The sequence below is a fragment of the Aspergillus fischeri genome, genomic scaffold (assembly GCF_000149645.3).
Source record: "Aspergillus fischeri NRRL 181 1099437636266 genomic scaffold, whole genome shotgun sequence".
Lineage (NCBI taxonomy): Eukaryota > Fungi > Ascomycota > Eurotiomycetes > Eurotiales > Aspergillaceae > Aspergillus > Aspergillus fischeri.
In genome coordinates, this window is record NW_001509760.1 from 2834577 (window position 1) to 2853644 (window position 19068).

General features: G+C 50.7%; 7 protein-coding genes across 7 annotated transcripts; 4 read left to right on the plus strand and 3 right to left on the minus strand.

Moving 5' to 3' along the window:
- Positions 1-773: 773 nt before the first annotated feature.
- NFIA_056750 (3-hydroxyisobutyrate dehydrogenase) lies at positions 774-1892 on the plus strand (the record flags this gene model as incomplete). Its single annotated transcript, XM_001258222.1, has 2 exons — positions 774-956; positions 1155-1892. 2 exons carry the CDS (start codon positions 774-776, stop codon positions 1890-1892), a joined length of 921 nt encoding a protein of 306 aa, XP_001258223.1.
- A 1229-nt stretch (positions 1893-3121) lies between these two features.
- NFIA_056760 (putative RNA binding protein MSSP-2) lies at positions 3122-5241 on the plus strand (the record flags this gene model as incomplete). The annotated part of the gene is made up of 6 exons (XM_001258223.1): positions 3122-4086; positions 4141-4231; positions 4283-4372; positions 4420-4514; positions 4575-4889; positions 4947-5241. 6 exons carry the CDS (start codon positions 3122-3124, stop codon positions 5239-5241), a joined length of 1851 nt encoding a protein of 616 aa, XP_001258224.1.
- Positions 5242-5976: 735 nt separating this feature from the next.
- NFIA_056770 (FAD synthase) lies at positions 5977-6948 on the minus strand (the record flags this gene model as incomplete). Its single annotated transcript, XM_001258224.1, has 1 exon — positions 5977-6948. The coding sequence occupies one exon, from the start codon at positions 6946-6948 to the stop codon at positions 5977-5979; it is 972 nt and encodes a 323-aa protein (XP_001258225.1).
- A 683-nt stretch (positions 6949-7631) lies between these two features.
- NFIA_056780 (DnaJ domain protein) lies at positions 7632-8415 on the minus strand (the record flags this gene model as incomplete). The annotated part of the gene is made up of 3 exons (XM_001258225.1): positions 7632-8169; positions 8251-8294; positions 8353-8415. The coding sequence occupies 3 exons, from the start codon at positions 8413-8415 to the stop codon at positions 7632-7634; spliced, it is 645 nt and encodes a 214-aa protein (XP_001258226.1).
- Positions 8416-8661: 246 nt separating this feature from the next.
- Positions 8662-11094, plus strand: dbp4 (RNA-dependent ATPase HCA4; the record flags this gene model as incomplete). The annotated part of the gene is made up of 1 exon (XM_001258226.1): positions 8662-11094. The coding sequence occupies one exon, from the start codon at positions 8662-8664 to the stop codon at positions 11092-11094; it is 2433 nt and encodes an 810-aa protein (XP_001258227.1).
- An 876-nt stretch (positions 11095-11970) lies between these two features.
- On the plus strand, positions 11971-13922 carry NFIA_056800 (amino acid permease; the record flags this gene model as incomplete). The annotated part of the gene is made up of 6 exons (XM_001258227.1): positions 11971-12308; positions 12361-12562; positions 12611-12652; positions 12711-12859; positions 12921-13385; positions 13442-13922. 6 exons carry the CDS (start codon positions 11971-11973, stop codon positions 13920-13922), a joined length of 1677 nt encoding a protein of 558 aa, XP_001258228.1.
- A 935-nt stretch (positions 13923-14857) lies between these two features.
- On the minus strand, positions 14858-16584 carry sclB (putative C6 transcription factor; the record flags this gene model as incomplete). Its single annotated transcript, XM_001258228.1, has 2 exons — positions 14858-15914; positions 15983-16584. 2 exons carry the CDS (start codon positions 16582-16584, stop codon positions 14858-14860), a joined length of 1659 nt encoding a protein of 552 aa, XP_001258229.1.
- Between the last annotated feature and the right edge of the window lie 2484 nt (positions 16585-19068).

Below are 19068 nucleotides of genomic sequence, written 5' to 3' on the forward strand. Positions count from 1 at the left end.
ACTGGCACGTGATGCTCGGTTCTCCGCGCTCTGCCGTGGGTTTCCCCGCACGCAGCATCGAGCGGATCAGTGGAGAAGCACAGTCCAAGGACATGGGCAAGGCTGCTCTTCTGGGTGCAGGGGCATTCTCTGGTTTACAATTCTAGTGATGACTCCACTCTTCTATCCCTCGCTTCATGGCAAGCCGCGGAAAGCAGCGGAGAAGAATGCTCACCCGCTCTCTCAAATTGATCCTCGGGAATACCTCTGCAGGAAATTGTATAACACCGAACTCGATGCGTTACCTGTCTGCCTGACCTGCAATCTAACATTACCCCATCACACTTATTCCTCTTGTCATTCTCTTCGCTCGTCTTGGTACAGCCAGGGAAGAGTTGGTAAAATTGGTCGATTCGCCTAATAACGTTGATTTCTGAAAATGAGTCTCACATCCACTGTGTCCCTTCGAATGCGGGGATTTTCTGTCCCCAAATCGTTGCTGTCTTCATTATCGTCGGTGCCACAGCTCCAGCGGTCTCAGGCCAGGACGTTCTCTACTACTCTGCAACGTGATGCAACATGGGGATTCATCGGTTTAGGACAAATGGGTATGTTAACCTAGTTTGCCTGTTTTATTTATTCGCGTTCTTAGCCCGACCTGCTCGAACGGATGCTGTGCATTACTTTTCCTGGAGCGATACTGAATCAAAGCGTTCACGTTTCCTTTTAACCACTTATCTGAAGCGAAGGGGTTATGGGTCTAATTGCTTCTCTCTTTATTTGTAGGCTACTTAATGGCGAAGAACCTACGTGCCAAAATTCCAGCTACTGACACGCTGATTGTGCGTGACGTGAACGAAAATGCGACGATGAGGTTTGTTGAGGAGACAAAGGAGGCCGCGAAAAGCAGTGGTGCTGCAGATGGCACAATGAAGGTTCAGGTCGCCCAGAGTGCTCGAGAAGTTGCGGAGCAGTCGGTAAGCCAAACGTCCTTGATTCATTACTAGGCGCGTTTCCGCCCAAAGATCAGAAACGGCTTGTTTTCTGATACGCCAAGGGTGCTCTGCTGCATGGTGTGAAGCTGGCCTAGTGGTTCTCCATGTCTTTGAAATGTTTTGGAACGCCTATATATGCGTCTCACTTAGTTATACTGGTACTAAGCTCCTCCTCTACAGACAGTCATGATAACCAGTCTACCGGAGCCAGAACACGTCAAGGATGTCTTTCATTCAATCATGAGGCACGGTGATCTACCCGCTCTGGAAGAAGAGCGCCTGTTTATTGATACATCAACCATTGACCCCGCCTCGTCGAAGGAGATTGCAAATGCAGTCCACTCGACACGGACAGGGCGCTTCGTCGACGCTCCAATGTCAGGAGGAGTAGTAGGTGCTCGCGCAGGTACATTATGTTTTATGTTTGGAGCATCGTCTCAAACAGGCCAGCTCATCGAACGAGTCAGAGCGGTTCTAATGCTTATGGGAAAGAAGGCCTGGCACCTGGGACCTCCCGGAGCAGGCGTATCGGGTAAGCTTGCCAACAACTACATTTTGGCTATAAACAACATCGCGACAGCTGAGGCCATGAATCTTGGAATTCGTTGGGGCCTGGATCCCAAATCTCTCGCAGACATGATCAATACCTCTACCGGCCGCTGTTGGCCAATGGAAGTCAACAATCCTGTTCCAGGCGTTGTGGAGACCGCTCCAGCATCGCGTGGATATGAGGGCGGGTTTGGAGTCAGCTTGATGAAAAAGGACCTCAGATTAGCAATCACGGCCGCGAAGGAGTCTGGCACTCCCCTGGCCCTGGCTGAAACTGCTCGTGAGGTATACAATTCTGTCGAGCAGGAGTACCGAGGCAAGGACTTCTCTGTCGTGTACAAGTGGCTGCAAGACAGGTCAGAGCAGTAGAGCTGGTTGTATCCGCTAGACCATCTGTTCAGCATGTTCCTTCTGTTCTGATTCCCCCTGCCGTTTGCTTTCGTCTTCTCATTTTTGAACATTCTGGGGCTTTCTCATCCTGCGTCATCTCGCAAAGTCACCTTATCATTATAGATTGGGCTCTAAGAAAGATAGATCTGTTGGTTTTGCCCCATATACCTTTGCATTTGCTAAAACGCTCTCAGTACTACTGCTAAGTGTCTTGCAGTATATGTATGACTTACACTAGGGCAGGTCTATTATCTCTCTATCGACCTAGCGGCTTCGGCCGTCTGGTTATGGACATAAGGAGAATCTATCTTTGCCATTCATTGTTGCCTGCATCACTTAGTATGATTCCTCTAGATAGCTGCCTCGCACTCCTATTGTTGTTGTGCAGACGCTCTTTTTGCCATGGACAGGTACATGATGTGGTTCTTCAGGCTACATATTGATGCCTCAGTTTGCCCACTCCTCGATCTCGACCAAGTAATGAATGATTTCTTCTTCTCTTCCCGTTCGCTTTCCTATTTCTTGAACTGTGGCTACCTTCCTTCTACAATGTCAGTGACATCTTTCTGACCTCTCGATAGCCTCCTTCTTTATTTGGACGTTCTATAGGTCGTTCTTTCTGGTTCTTGTCGCTTGTCCTAGAGGTGTTCTTTCTGTAAGCACGCCCTTCTCTCTGGTTCTCTATACTTGCAGGATCGGACTCTTCCACCTGTTCTCATCCCACATTCTCTCGCATTCTTCTTCTTCATCCCATTCTCGTCGTCAGCAATTCATCCCCTCTGCTAGCAACCTTTCGTTACCAGTCATCCTTCTACCTCTATCTGCTCTATTCATCGTCAGGAAACGGCTCTCGTTTACCCTTTTACTTTGCTCTCGTTACCACAAGGAACTCAATCCTCATCGTCTTTATATACGAAGCTTCATCGCAAGTGTAGGCGAATTAACTACAGCACTCTTCCATCGTCCGCTAGCTGATGACCCTAGTTTGATCATCCAGCTGTCTTTTTCAACGTTCTACAACAACTGCTATTGCCGTCCAATCCTGAAGTCCAAGGTGCGTGTCCCCTGCATCTCATATAGTCATCCATTCTTCAGGTCGCAGGTATCATCAGAGCATTTGAATACCCTTGCTCGAATGGTGACGCTTGAAAGGTGAAGATTTTTGCATTGCTAACTCACCTTGAAGATCCTTTATAGAATCAGCCATCATGCAGTCCCAAAGTCAACAGCATGCTGCTTCGTCCGATTCTGGTCAAGCTCATCAGACCCAGTCTGGCCAATCTGCTCAAGATTCTCGTGCCCCCTTTGCTGCTGGCTACCAGCAGAACGGTCTTCCCAGCCAGCCGGAGGGTTATCATGACAGTTCTGCTCCTCTTCAAGCAGGTCTGAACTTTCAGAACCAGCGTTCCGGCTCCAAGTACAGCACCCTCAAGGGCAACATGCCATTCACGATGCCCTCAAACTTGGACCTGTCCGGGGCCAATCGTGGACCCTACAATGGCCAGTTTGTCCTCTTCCCCAGCGGGCCAATGCTGAACGGCATTCCTCCTATTTCGTCTTTCAATCCCGCTTCTGTCCTTGGACCAAACCAGCTGGGCCACCTTCCGTATCTCCCAGCCATGTATCCAAGTGCCAGTCCCAACTTTCCTATGGGGCCAGCAACAATGCAGGGATATCCATTTCCTTTCGTGGCAGACAACAACCTGCAGAATCTGGCTGGCCAGAAGCGGAACGGTTGGATCGCTAGCGAGAACCAGAAGGTAACTGGCCAATCCACCTCTGAAACTCCTGGCAACCAGTGTGAGTTCTATCCTGGACCTGCTGTCTCCACCATGGATAGTTCCTCTATTCCACTATTGAACTACAACGGCCCTCCACAACCATGTCTCCCTTACCAGGTGATGAAGACGCCCAATGGCTACATGCTCCAGGACCTGGAGAGTATCACTCAACAGGAACCTCCAATCCCAAGGGCCGTTCCCGCCATGTGGACTAACCCTTCGGAGGTGACGCTCGCGAAATGCCTCGAGAACCGTGAAGGTATTACCAACGTCTACATCAGAGGATTCTTGCCACAGACCACGGACGAAATGCTGCATTCCTATGCTGCCCGCTTTGGGAAGATTGATCGTTGCAAGGCGATTGTGGATCTGGACACGGGGCTTTGCAAAGGGTATGTCAAAGCAGCTTTTACTATGTTGGCCTGTCACGCTAACTTCGCTTACAGATTCGGTTTTGTCCAGTTTTACAACTTCGAGTCATGCGAGAACTGCATCCGGGGCTTTTTTTATCTTGGATATCAAGCAAGTTTTGCACAAGTACTGTGAATCGATGCCATTCAGAGATTCGCAAACGCTAACATGGTTCAGAAATCTCGCAATTCGCGCCTGAAGGATCTTGAGGACAAGACGTCCACCAACATCTATTGCACTAACGTTCCGATCACTTGGACTGAGGCTGTAAGTATGGTAGCCTCATCCGAAACGACCTTCTAATATATGTGCAGGACCTTCGACATCATTTCGAGCCGTACCGTGTTGTCTCCGAAAAGATCAGCCGTGACGAGAAAACTGGCGTCAGCAAGGAGGTCGGTTTCGCTCGGTAAGTGTTCACTCGCTAGGTTATCTCCCGCTGCGACACAATCTGACTTCATTTTAAAAGTTTCGAGACACGTGAAATCGCCGAGAAAGTGTTGGGTGAATTCCACAACATCGCCAAAAATGGGGTGAAATTGCTCCTCCGGTTCGCAGACACGAAGGCACAAAAGATGTTGAAACAGCAAAGCAACGAGCGCCGTGCATACCGTGCTGGAGAGTACAACTACTCCGTTGAAGTGGTGCAGGGCTCTACTCCATCGCCTTCTCTGCACCGTCTCCAGCAGACCGCGAATCATCTCAGCCCTAACTCCCAGGTCAGCTATCCATCGCCGGTCGGAGTAGGTTCCACTTGGACTCCTGCGACGTCCATCTCCCCGTCGTATGTATGAAGGATTGTCTGGTACAGATGCCATGAGCGGTCTAACGATATAAGCAGGTACCAGTTGATGAAAAATCCGGCTAGCAACATGCCTTTCAGCTCATGGTCAACCAGGAACAGTCCAGCAACCTGGGAGACCACCCCGATATATCATGGACGTCTCTATGACCGCCATGCTGTTCCAAACAATGCTTCTGCCAGTTCCTCCAAGACAGTTATGCCCAGCACTCCATGCGTCAAGGCTCGGTCCCAAGGCTCCAGTCCCCAGAAGGAGAACATGGACGTTGATTCTCTGTCTCCCATCTCCCCCTGCAAGGATGCCCTCATGACGTCTCCAAGGTCTGCTCTCTGAGTTGACTATTCAAGCTTTGTCTTACCCATCACATTGCTATGGAATATCCGTATCCTCACTGCTCATAGGCACCAAAACGCCCTCGTCGTCAACCATGGCAGTCATTACGAGCATCATGACGTCCTATCTTTCGGATTATTTTATTTCAAGAGGTATTATCCTATCGATTGTATGATCACTGCAATAGCTCGGATACTGCAGAACCCTCTCCCATTTCACCTCCCTTGCTCTTGATTCTCCTCATTCCTCTTTGTGCCTTTGGTTTTTCCAGTCATTGCAGGTTAATATTTGAGCGTTGCAAGTGTTATCTTTCCTTAATTTCTCCATGCTGCAGCTTGATGTATGATCAACAAAATGTGTTATATAGAGCTGCATATTTTACCGAATCAAGCAGTGAAAAGTCCTAAAGATATAAAGTGGATTCCTGAATTCTTCATTTGTCCAAAAGCGTAGGCTCGCTTTTTGTCTCGTTCAACAGACCAGGACCTAGTCTAAAAATGATAACGGCTCTAATCAAGTTCCGTGGCATTGGAACATCTTCGAAAATCATGCAAGGTTGTATGCACAGTCTATAGCTCTGCGACGAACATAAATCAAAAGGGCAACCGCTCAACGTCCGGGGTTTGGGGGGAAGGGAGTGGTAAGAAGGGGTTAGAGACTGAAGATTGCGAAATAGAGAAAGGGCTGTTGAGGTCTCGCTATACACGACGGCGCCGGAATGGCGTCGAATTGCCGCTATTTGCTGCGTCCCAGCCTCTCCTCCTGGTCCTCGGTCAACTCGTAGGCTGGTCGGTAGTGCTGAGATTGTGTACCGTCTGCAGCGCCTTGACCTGAATCGGCGCTGTGTTCCACACGCAACTTGGGATTCGGGTGGGTATCTGAAGTGCCTCCTAGGCTAGTGTAACCTCGATCATAGAGGGAGCAATACTTAAGACCCAAGTGACGAATGAAAGCCCAGATCTCCGCGTAGTGCCAGTCAATGACAGGGTGAATGCGCATAAAATCAGGCCATCCGCTATCGGTAGGATCGAAATGGGTCAGATTGGCCCCGTGCGGGTCAGTGCGCCGGGTCCCGACGAAGATGGCTTTGATGGACGGGTTGAGGGAGAGGTAGTGCTCGAAGCTTGACTTGAGGGTGGTGCGGGGCGGCTCGGTGGTGAATCTCACGATTGCGAGGTGGTAGGCGCGCGAGGACCACTGGACGAACTCCTCGACTGCAGGGAAAGAATCGGGAGGGAGGGCGTAGATGGCGGGGATATAGGCGAGGCCGCCTTCCTCGGGGGTTGGATGCGGGTGGAGACTGGCGAGGAAGAGGATGAGCAGGACGAGACAGTCTTTGCCGCCGTTGTAGGAGAGGGAGAGTTCGGAGAGCTTGTAGCGGGATAGGGCTGTTGCGATGACGTCCAGTGAGATGCGGGTCTGTCGTTGGACGGCGGCGAGAAGGGAATCTGGGGGGTGTGATTCTTGGAGGAAGGACTGGACGCGCTGGTGGACGTCGGCGACGACGGCGGAGAGTGAGGGGGAGGATTCGACTGTTGTTGCGGTGGTTGTCGAAGAGGGGAACGAAGGGATGTTATCCGTTTCTTTTGTTGTCGTGGCAGGGGGGTTGGGATAGTGTGGTGGAGGCTGTTGGCTGTTCACTGCGGCGCCATTTGAAGTTGAGAGCGCTCTAGATGGCTCGGACGCAGATTCTCTCATGTCTTGCATCCCAATTGCTGGATTCTGTGGCTGTTTTGACGTGGGAAATATACTCCGCGTACTTATAAGGTATGCAGCTTTGGTGGACGTTGTAGCGGGGGCGGAATGTGATGTCGCTGTATCACTGACTTATCGGCAAAGCCAGTGGTGTCACGGATGAGAGATAGGATCATATAGTTTGTCGAGGGCAAATTGCAGAGAATAACGAAGTTTCCATGTACTAAGGTACCTCATGAGAGATTCTTGATACGAAAGGGCAGATGAATGACAGCGGATCACGAAGGCATTCCCGATGGTGGAGACAGGCTGGAGAATCTTCTGGTTTCCGAAATCACCTCGGAGAAGTCCAACCCCGCGCCCCGCGTCGCCATCACCGACTGCGGGCCGATTCAAGACAGTTGCTCGACTAAGATCAACTAGTGGTATAGATTATGGTGTTCTAACTCTTGACATCGTGAATCGCATCCGGCGGATTGGCGGGTATGGACCGTGTGGAATGGCCCATATTTTGCAGAGAACTTTCAGGAGGCTGCAACGGTCATGAGGTTAGATCTTGAATCTTGAGTAAGAACCGCTAAGTTACACAATCAGATGTCTTGAAAGATTAAGAAAATGAGAGAACAACTAGAATAGAGGCATCCCAAACGCCAATTGACCACAGTCGAACGATTCGGACATTGTATGCGACATCATTAGCCTAGAACTTTCATCTTTTTCTTCTTCTTCTTGTCACCATCGGTCCCCTTCTTCTGCCCCTTTTGGAATTCTCGCCAGCTTCCAATCCGCTCATCTCGCGTATTTTCCCAAGCTTGCTCCTGCTCTCGCTTTCGTTTCCGTGCCTCCAACTCTTCCTCCTCTTTGCGCTTCTCTCGTCCTTCCTCCTGCAGCTTGGCCTTAAGCTGTCTTCGTCTGCGCGCTTCCTCTTCTAGCAACACCTGAACGGTCTTCTGACGCCATTCTTTTTTGAATTCTTCGGTCTGTAATTCGGGGGAGTCTACTGTGTACTTATGTTCCCGGATCAAGAGCCGTCGCGCATCAGCGATACATTCATCCAGATACGCGCGGGCCTTCTCATCCAATAATGTCGTCTGAGCCTTCTTGAGCCGGTCAAAGGCATCTGGGGCAGCAGGGTTTTTTGTCTTGTCAGGGTGAATGAGAAGGGACTTTTTGCGATACTGTAATTTGATGTCGGATTCGGGGACACCTGGCTGAAGGTCAAGGACAGCATATCTTATAGCGAAATTGTCAGCCGGCAGACCGTAAAACGCATAGAAGATGTCAAGAAACAACAGAGTAAAGAAGAATACTCACGCATCTAATTGAAAAGCCTTTCGAATGCGATCGATTTCCGCATCCTACATCGCAGCATGTGTCAGTCTGACGCCAATTGCAGCTAGGACAGCTCCCACATACCTTGATGAAATCCGACGCCTCCTTCTCCAGTGCGTCCAAAGCATCTTGCTCGTCGGATGACATTGTAAATTCAACCTTACAAATGCCAGAAGCTTCAATTACTCTGTCTTTGTTGTATGATCAGGAACAGTCCCTGTAGTCTGAGCGCCTGTGATAAGCTGCCAATCTTATCTATGGCTGACTCAGCAGCGGAGGAAAAAAAAAAGTTGCTTCACCGCCCGACCGCGGATTGCTTCATGGCCGACCAAAGATCACTACCATCTGTATCAGTGAGGATAATACCCTTGATACAGGCTCACGCGGACTATCATGGCTCCTGCCGCTGGTCCTCGCACTGGTAAACATGCAAAGCCACCAAGATCGAAAACGTTGAAACGCAAGCGTGGGCAGGATGAACTGTCGTCCCTCATCCAGCGGGTGGAAGATCTTGACCTCAAAGAGACCTTCAAATCTTTCTCCGATCTGCCTCTATCCGAACCGACTGCTTCAGGACTTGCGTCTTCGCACTACAAAACATTGACTGATATCCAATCCCGTGCGATAAGCCACGCGCTCAAGGGTCGAGATGTTCTGGGAGCCGCAAAGACGGGTAGCGGCAAGACGCTGGCTTTTCTCGTCCCCGTGCTCGAAAATCTCTACCGTAAGCAATGGGCTGAGCATGATGGGTTGGGCGCTTTGATTTTATCTCCAACTCGCGAGCTCGCCATTCAGATTTTCGAAGTTCTCCGGAAAATCGGTCGCTATCATACATTTTCGGCCGGTCTGGTCATTGGTGGGAAGAGTTTGAAGGAGGAGCAGGAGAGACTGGGACGGATGAATATTCTGGTGTGTACGCCTGGACGTATGCTACAACATCTGGATCAGACAGCACTGTTCGACACATATAATCTCCAGATGCTGGTCCTCGACGAAGCAGACCGTATCCTGGATTTGGGCTTCCAGCAGACGGTGGATGCCATTATCGGCCACCTTCCTAAAGAGCGTCAGACGTTGCTATTCAGTGCAACTCAGACGAAGAAGGTTTCGGACCTTGCCCGGTTGAGTCTCCAGGATCCCGAGTACGTGGCTGTCCACGAGACGGCGTCTTCAGCAACGCCATCTAAACTTCAGCAACATTACGTGATTACGCCGCTTCCGCAGAAGCTTGATATCCTGTGGAGCTTTATCCGAAGCAATCTCAAGTCAAAGACCATGGTATTTTTGTCGTCGGGGAAACAAGTACGATTTGTATACGAATCCTTCCGACATCTACAGCCTGGTATCCCGTTGATGCATCTTCACGGCCGTCAGAAGCAGGGTGGACGATTGGACATTGTGACTAGATTCTCTCAATCGAAGCATTGCGTTCTCTTCTCTACCGATGTTGCTGCTCGTGGTCTGGACTTCCCAGCGGTCGACTGGGTCATCCAGCTTGACTGTCCGGAAGATGCGGACACTTATATCCACAGAGTGGGGCGTACAGCGCGGTACGAGCGGGAAGGTCGGGCGGTTTTGTTCTTGGATCCCAGTGAGGAGGAAGGCATGCTGAAGCGTCTGGAGCAGAAGAAAGTACCCATCGAGAAGATCAACATTAAGGCGAACAAACAACAGAGTATCAAGGATCAGCTACAGAACATGTGCTTCAAGGATCCTGAGCTCAAGTATCTCGGGCAGAAGGCGTTCATTTCTTATGTCAAATCTGTCTATATTCAAAAAGACAAGGAGATTTTCAAACTCAAGGAACTGAAGCTGGATGAGTTCGCGGCTAGCTTAGGTCTACCTGGTGCACCCCGGATCAAATTCATCAAGGGAGACGATACGAAGCAACGGAAGAACGCACCTCGAGCCGCAGCGCACCTGTTGAGTGACGACGATGACTCGGACGAGGAGGACGGCGAGAAGAAGAGCAAGAAGAAGGAGGAACCACAGGTACGGACCAAATATGACCGGATGTTTGAGCGGCGGAACCAAGACGTGCTGGCGGAGCATTACTCGAAACTCATCAATGACGACGGCACAATGGTTGCACCCAATGCCGGTGCTGGGGCTGATGCGGACGAAGATGATGACTTCCTGTCCGTCAAACGCCGTTTCGACGCTGGTGATAAGGACCTGGGATCGTCAAGCGATGAGGACGATGAGAGTGAGAAGGGTGACAAGAAGGACGTCAAGGTGGTACACATTGACGGCAGTACACCTCTGGTCATTGATTCCAAGCGTCGCGAGAAGCTCCTCAAGTCGAAGAAGAAGTTACTCAAATTCAAGGGCAAGGGAACCAAACTGGTCTACGACGACGAAGGAAACCCGCACGAGTTGTACGAGTTGGAAGACGAAGAGCAATTCAAGGCCCGGGGCGACGCCAAGGATCAACAGGCCAAGTTCTTGGCGGAGGAGGTGGAGCGCACACGTATGGCAGACATGGAGGACAAGGAGATCGCCAAACAGAAGCGGCGCGAGAAGAAGGAGAAACGCAAGGCCCGCGAGCGCGAGCTGCTTGCCGAAGCGGAGGAAGAAGAGACACTGGTGCAACTGCCTCCGTACGAAGGGGACCAAGACGTCGATGGAGGATTCTCCGCCTCCGAGGACGAAGCACCACGTCCCAGCAAGAAGCCAAAGGTCAAGTTCACCGAGGCGAACGACAGAGAGGAAGCAGAGCCTTGGTACAAGAAGAGCAAGAAGCCCAGCGACAAAGCAGCCAACGCTCCTCCTCAAGTTCAAACCCTGGAGGATCTGGAATCGCTCGCCACTGGCTTGCTTGGTTAGCGGTCCCGTATCGACGATTTACGGATACATTCTCCCTTTTTCTCTTATTGCACTTTTCTCTAGCGGAGTAATAAAAGCGTTCTTTGTATATAGTGATAGCATAGACAATACTGTAAATGAGCATTGTTATACAAAACAGTTATGTCTATCTCCAGATCGCGCTACCAACTCGGTGTATATTCCTAATACCCTACTGCCAAGACAAATAATGAAGCTTTTCAGCCAAAGCGTGGCGTCGACCGTGGAGCCATGGTCTGCAATTCGGTCTGGTCGAACCAATCGTCAATCCTCCTGCTCTTCTTCAGCCCACAGCCATGTGCGGATGGTCCTTCTGGATCGATCGAAGATGAAGAGATTCAGACCCTTTTGAGCCATCTCAGTACGTAATTTTTATCGATCACGCAATCGCCGCTAAACCCCCTCGAATGTAACGTCAAGACAGGGATTTTGTTTTGCGTCAAGATGGTCGCAAATGGCATAATCAGCCTGACAGCAAGAATTCTCGTGAAGGGGGATCGTCTGCCTTTGAACTACTCCGTAATCCCTACTCATCTGCTGTTGTAACGGGGTGTTCGTCCGTCTTTTAAGTTGACTTGAAGGAGTTTGAAAACTTGGAAAAGTCTGGTAGAGTCACGTGCTTATTTCCGAATTGGGAAGTGAAGTATAGAAGCAGTAGTCCAGAGGTGAGTCGGAGCCTTTCGAGCGCAGTTTCATCGACAGCATACTAACATGGCTGCTAGCCAAAAAGAATCTTGGCCAACTGCCTGCTGGCCGTGGTAGATCCCCAAGCGAGGTTCTTGAGCTTGGCAGTAGTCTGGTGAGGGGTTGAGGCGCTTCTTCGCAGAGCTGTCTTCTCTCTGCATGATCGAAGCAAAGATGACAGTCCATGATATCGAGAAATATCCTCCTCATGCTCCCCAGGAGCCTCTGAGCGGCAAGACCGCAGGCGCTGAGCCCTTTGAATTCAATCAACATGTCAACGCCGACAGGCTCGCTCGTAAGCTCTCCGCCCGACAGGTGCAGATGATCGCCATCGGCGGCACGATCGGGACGGGTCTCTTCCTGGGAACGGGCAAAGCTCTCGCGACAGGTGGGCCTGCGTCGATGCTTATTTCGTATGCCATATGTGGTGGGATTGTGTTCGTCACGATGTTAAGTCTGGGGGAGATGGCGGCGTTTATTCCCATTGCGGGTTCGTTCTGTACTTTTGCAGGGTGAGTAGTCCGTTCATGGATAGGGTGATGGCATCGCTGACAACTGCTGCAGTCGCTTCGTTGACGATGCTCTTGGGTTCGCTCTGACTTGGAATTACTGGTTTAATGACGCTGTCTCAACGGCGGCGGATGTCATTGCACTGCAACTATTGCTGCAGTATTGGACGGATAACTTCCCAGGCTGGGCGATCAGTTTGATATTTCTGATTGTTGTTATTTTACTCAATGTGATGTCTGTGAGAGTCTACGGAGAGGTATGGTCGTGGTGCGCTTTTAGCAAGGAAGTTACTAATCTCTCGCAGATTGAATATTGGCTCAGCTTACTGAAGGTCATCACGATTATAGTATGCTCGCATCCGCGCCACGTTGTTAGATTTTCAATTTTGAGACTAACTCTTTCAGATCTTCATCATTCTCGGGATTGCTGTCAACTGCGGGGGCAATAAGGAGCACAAATACATCGGTGACAAGTACTTCTATGTCGGCGATGCCCCCTTCGTGGGTGGAATCGGTGGATTCGCCTCCGTCTTCGTCACGGCATCGTTTGCTTAGTATGTTTCATTTTTTCTTTTTCTAACATAAGGAATGCAGAACAGGGCTGACTTCATCCAGTGGCGGCACGGAATCCATTGCCATCACAGCGGGAGAAACCAAAGACCCAGCTAAAAACCTGCCCCGAGTCGTCCGCAATGTCTTCTGGCGCATCGTCCTCTTCTACATCATCTCCATCATTCTCATCGGTCTCAATGTGCCCTACAACTACCCCAACCTGTCAAAGAAAACCACCGCCACCAGCCCGTTCACCATCGTCTTCATGGAAGCCGGCAGCGCCATCGCAGGCAGCTTCATCAACGCCGTGCTAATGACCAGCGTCATCTCCGCCGCCAACCACGCCCTCTTCGCAGGGTCCCGGCTTCTCTACACGCTCGCGGTAGACGGCCACGCCCCTCGCTTCTTCGGCCACCTCAACCGCTTCCAGATCCCCTGGGTCGCCGTACTAGCCACATCCCTCATCAGCGGCCTCTGCTTCGGAGCCAGCTACATCGGAGCCGGCCAGCTCTGGACCTGGTTGCAAAAGTAAGACCCCTAGCATATCAACGATCTCATAAACAATCCCCTAACGGTGAAACCAGCATCGTCGGCGTCTCCAACCAAATCTCCTGGGTCTGCATCGGCATCGCCTCCCTGCGCTTCCGCGCCGCCATCCGCCGGCAGAACCTCGAGCACCTCCTCCCCTTCAAGAACTGGACGTACCCCGTCGGCCCCATCATCGCCGTCGGGCTGAATATCGTCCTGATCCTCGTGCAGGGCTGGTCCTGCTTCAGCCCGTCCTTCCAGGCCGTCGACTTTGTGTCTTTCTACATCGAGATCCCGGTCATGATTGTCATGTTTTTGGTCTGGAAGCTGGTTAAGCGGACGAGGTTCGTGCATCTGGATGAGATGGACTTGGTTACTGATCGGTATGATCTGAATGCGGAGCATGATGGAAGTAATGGCAATGCCGATGGTGATAGCCTGTCGCGGGTTGGGAGGATTCTGCATATCAAACAGTTGCAGAGTGAAAAAGGCGTGCTTGGGAAGCTGAAGCGAGTTGGGATGTGGTTGTTCTTATAGTATTTAATCCCGTGCTCGTTTATGTTTACATTTGTAATAGATATGTGTATATACGTGACTTGAACGAATGAGACATGGCACGACACGACTCATGACCCTCCCTATTTTGTCGCTGGTCAACGATGGATCGATATGAGGACATACACGACTCATCTCCGTGGCATTGATCTAGATACTACCGTACAGTATAGAGACAGAACGCAAACGGCAGTTCAACATCAAATCTCTATTCAACCGCCGAGTATCCCCCAGCCGTATAGTCGCAAGCACTAGATATTAGGCCATCCGTCCAGCAGGATATCAGAGCCAGTCTGTTGTATGTATAGTCTATGAGACATGTAGAATGCTGACAAAGGGAACCAGAAACGAGAAACCAGAAAAAACGAAAACGAAAATTATATATATGTCCCGCTCCCCTCCTATGCATTATGCAGCAGTGTGGATGATCGAATACAGTAATGCGAATGGCGTGACCCCGTGAGAACTCCGAGAATACAAAGGAGACAAAACGCCAGAGATGAACCTTGACCATGATGAAACGGAAAGAATGGAAGATGACGATGATCGTGGAATACGCAGCGGCCAATGTATAGCGTAGACCAGGCTGGAATCCGGATAGTAGATGTGAAAATGCCACCACCGGGGTTGCTGGAGCGCATGCAAATCCAGGGATATCAGAAACAAAGGAAATAGTGAGTCCGCGGGTGGTGTGAGCTGCGCAAGGCAGCGATGAGTGGTGATCAAATCGTACAGTGAATTACGATGGGCGTTCGAGGTACACGGACAAAGGAAATGTAAGCATCAGGGTCGTTCAGTTCGTAGGACCTGCTACAAGAATAGATGTCTTGAGGGGGTCCCCGGGGACTTCCAAGCGGCCAAAATCGAAGAAAAAGAGGCCAATCTGGACCAATATCAAGTCCTGTTATAGGAGACGATCAGTCGTTCACCATATCATCCAAGGCCATCTTTCGCCTCTTCGCGGGCCTGGATTCGCCTGTTTCGGCTCCCCCAGCTGGTTGTTCGTCTCGAGGACGAGCTGGAGACGACTGCACTGAAAGAGCTTGTGCTCCTTGTATAATTGAATTTGATTGTTGCGGCCCTACTTCTCCGTGGCCGTGTTCGAGCGCTGCATGACGCGTTTGCGCGGCAGAAGAAATTGGCTCCATAAAACTGTGCGGCGACGACCCGCCAGTCTGCTGCTGTGGCTGTGGCTGCATCAGCTCCTCACGGAGCCGAGGCGACCACACTGCCGGGTAAGGATCGCTCAACCGATGTGCCTGTGGTGCGGGACGAGAGTGCGTCATCGCTGGAGGGAAAATGGGGGGCAATCGGACTGGAGATTCGGGGTATGCTTCGCGAGCGTCGCCCGGCGGCAACCGGCTCACCATTCTCGGACTCACTGTGTATGGCGGCATGGGCACACCGAACGGTTGCTGAAATTGCGGAGGAGATGTGGTAGGAGGTAATCCCTGGTGAGTATATGAAGAAAGAGCCCTTCCTGCGCCCATTGGCGCGCGACCGAGATTGAGCACAGGACTGAACCCACTTGTGAGAGGCATAAAACCCGACTGTGTCGCGGCTGTCATCTGTGGTATGGAACCAGAAGAAGAAAATCGCCTATGTCCAAGGTTTGCCTGTATCGATATTGAGGGATCCACAACCTGGGGAAATACGGAAGTCGACCACCTGTGAGGGTGACCTGGCGCAGCCCTAAACCCGATTGTCCCGTGTGGTGTACCAGGCATCTGAAGGTCTGTCACAGGTCGAATTTCGCGAGAGCCGGTGGACCTATGCGTATGAGTGCGTCTGGCTAGAGGGGGCTGCTGCTCTCCAGATGTCACCGCATTCTCTGCCTGTGATGTGTACGTCCTGAGAGACGCATCCTCAGCCTTCAGTGGCGGTCTTCCTCTTTTCTTATGCGTAACATCAACACAGGTAGCCTTTTTTTCCCCACCAGTATTCACCTTAGCAACGAACTGCGTCTCAGGTGGACTAGAATAGATTGGCTTACCTCCTTTCCCGACAAGACGCACCTTCGACAAGGTCGGGCAGGATCGCACCCTAGATGCTTCTTCTTGCAATTAACACACGCCGATGCGACGTGAGCTTTAGTGCGCCTCGTCCCTTTTGGCAGCAGCGCTCTAGTAGTTGTGCCAGTCGGTGAGGTTCCGAAACTCGAGGATGGAAAGGTCGTCGAGGGCTCTTGGGCCGCTCGTTGTTCAGTGGTCCCCAGCGGTGCTTGGGAACCAGGGACAGATTCATTGAAGATGAACGGTGGTCGTATCTCTTCTCTAGTGGTCTGGGCCACATATTGTTGGAATGCTGAAGTATGGCCTGTCGCAGGGCCTGAAGATCCCGACGCCAGAGCCGTCTCTGAGACAGACGCCGTTGTCACCGCGGGCGCGGTCACTGGCACAGCCGTAACTGTTGGCAGTCCTGTTGTATGAGGGGGCGGCCTGACGTGTCGAGGAGTCTCCAGCGGGTCTTCTGCCGGGACCGAGCTGGACATAGGGTGAACGGGTGGAAGATCCCGGGGATTGCACAGACGAGCATTTGTCGGTAGCGTGTAATTAAGAGCAAGCCGTTCGGAGGCTGAACTGAACCTTGGATGTCCAAATTGTGTGCTGGTGAGGGCTGTAGGGGGAAGGACGAGTGATTGCATTTGGTAGGTTGAGGGTCCCTGTTGCTGTAAAGGAACTACGACTGGAAAGTTTCAAAGGAACAGAAAGTAAACTAGATCTGATGTTGAAATAGGCAGCATATCTGGCATGGAGAAAGGCTTTCGGGAGTTGCAGTGTCTATCCAATCGCAATAGTTCTTCTCAATCGCCGGTCGTCATCTGAGATTCTCACGCTTACAAGTCCAAGGACCGGAGGAGCTTATAATCAGTCAGTACAATATCCGCGATTGGACAAGTCATAAACTAGGATGTGTCGATCATTGAATTATGCCCACAACATGACAGCGGTCTCCATAGATTCGGCTGTTCTCATGTAGGGTTGATTTATTGCAGTATGGGAAGGGCGATCAATGGGGCTAGGCAGGAGTATAGAACGGGACATTTCAACGAAAGAAGGAAATAAGAAAGAAAACGGCGCAAAAAGGGAAAGCAGATATGCCTTACCTCCGAGTCACGATGCATGCTGAAAATTGGGCCCCAGACGTTATGGCTTTTGGGTGAACTTTGGAGACAGTCCACTACCCAAAAGGGGGAAAAGGGAAAAACGGTGAACTATACGGGGCAATGAGACGCACCACTTGGTTCTGCCAATTAATTTGAACGGCTGATGGAGTGAAAAGAACAAATAGAGAGTCAGAGGAGGCCTGGATATCGGTTTCTTTTTCTTTTTTTCTTCTGCGGCCAGAAGTGGCATACAGCTCAGCAACCGTCAAGTGGAAGACTTGCTTCGAGCGAGGAGACAATAGTGAAAGACCGATTGATGGAGTCTGAACGATCTAGTCTTTCCTTTTCTCTCAGGTTAGATTAGGGTTCTACCTTAAAACGGGAAAAGCTCTGGTGCGCCATGCGACGTGAGGAAAGAGTGGGTTATAGTAGTGGCCAGTGCAACAGCGACTAGCAGCCGATAGCCTTGATCTCCATCACGGTAGATCTCAATGGAGACAAAATGGAGGAGGGGGGAGTCTTCCTTTGGCGCTCCGGAGTCCGGACGACGGAAAGGTGTCACTGCTCACTAGGAATGGGAGAATTAGAGGGACAAATAGTAGACTGATAGTCAGGTTCCAATCCTCCGGGGAGGGAGGGGGGGGGGGGGTCCCAGTCAAGGCCAATCAATAATAAGGCCTCAATCTTCAGTGATGAGCCTCGAACAGACCCGCAGTCACATTGTTGCTAGTAGTCCCTTTGTGTCTGTGGCATTTCGTTCTTTCTTTTTTTTTTTCTTCTTTTTTCCCCTTGAATGATTCCGACAATCTTTTTCTCATTTCCCTTGTTTCCTCTTCTTCAACAGACTCCTCCAGATGGACCTCGATAGGGAATAAGGGTGACACTGCCAGTGACACATTCCCAAAAAGGTTAAACAACCTCTTGGGGCGATGTCGATGCTCCATAGCATGCAGTATCTAGGTAGGAAGCATCCTAGCAGGGCAGACCAGCTCGAGAACAGCTGCTCCTGTGGAGTGGGGCAAGAAATTCAGCTCTGCTTCCATTTTCCTTTTTCCCCTTTTTTCTTTTTTTCCTCTTCCCCTTTTGTTCTTGATGGAAGTGAAATTATGGGATGTTGCCGAATCAGGGAACTGGACGCAAGGCGAAAGGAAGCCAGCAACGGATCGACGTCCGCGCCCGCCCGCCTGCATCTTCTTGTCAATAGTCCGCTCGGCAGGGAGAGAGCTGCGCATTTGTCATTATTCTTTAGCTCATTCCGACCCAGTTTGACATGCGGTCAAAACCGAATTGGGATTTGGGGAATTGGGACTGAGAAAAGTGAGGGAGCGACTTGCAAGAAGTTTTTTTCTGGAGAGTTGTCAGGATTTTTAGCTTGTCGGTCCAATGGTATCAGCAGTTCCGCAGAATCAGCACAGAGCTGGTTGTCTGTGTACCCTCCGCACATGAGACATGTACGATAGAAAGTTGAGAAGGATACACAGCACCGGCTGTTTTTCTTAAAAGCCCAAAAAAGAAATCACCGAATCCTGTTTTCTGACCAATAGCACGGCGCCTGTATCTTATTTTCTCCAGCTCGAGTCGCTGGGGCGGAGTATGCATTACCTTAAGAGTCTTAGACCGTAATAATGCTGAGGATCCAGCAACTCACAAGGAGCTGCTTACTTTCCTAAATGATCTTCATCAGTCCAAATGATGATGACTTCACTATTCTTTTCCTCTTAGGGTTTCACGTTCTCTGTTTTCCCTTTTCTCGTCCTCATCTTTGTTCTTTTCACTGACAATGGTCAGCCCTTTCTTTTACGAAATTACCTGACTTAAATGGAAGCAATCTCTTTCTCCGTCATGATACGGAGATCCTCAGGAATGAATCCTGGTGGAATCTTGCTCAACCCCAGCCCCGGAATGCAGATCGTCGTGGAACTCGTGTGGCTCCGAGGGCACGGGACAGCATGTTGATTTGACAACTTGACACTTGACCAGACAGACCTTAGACACTGGGCGCTCATGGAATTAATGAATCTT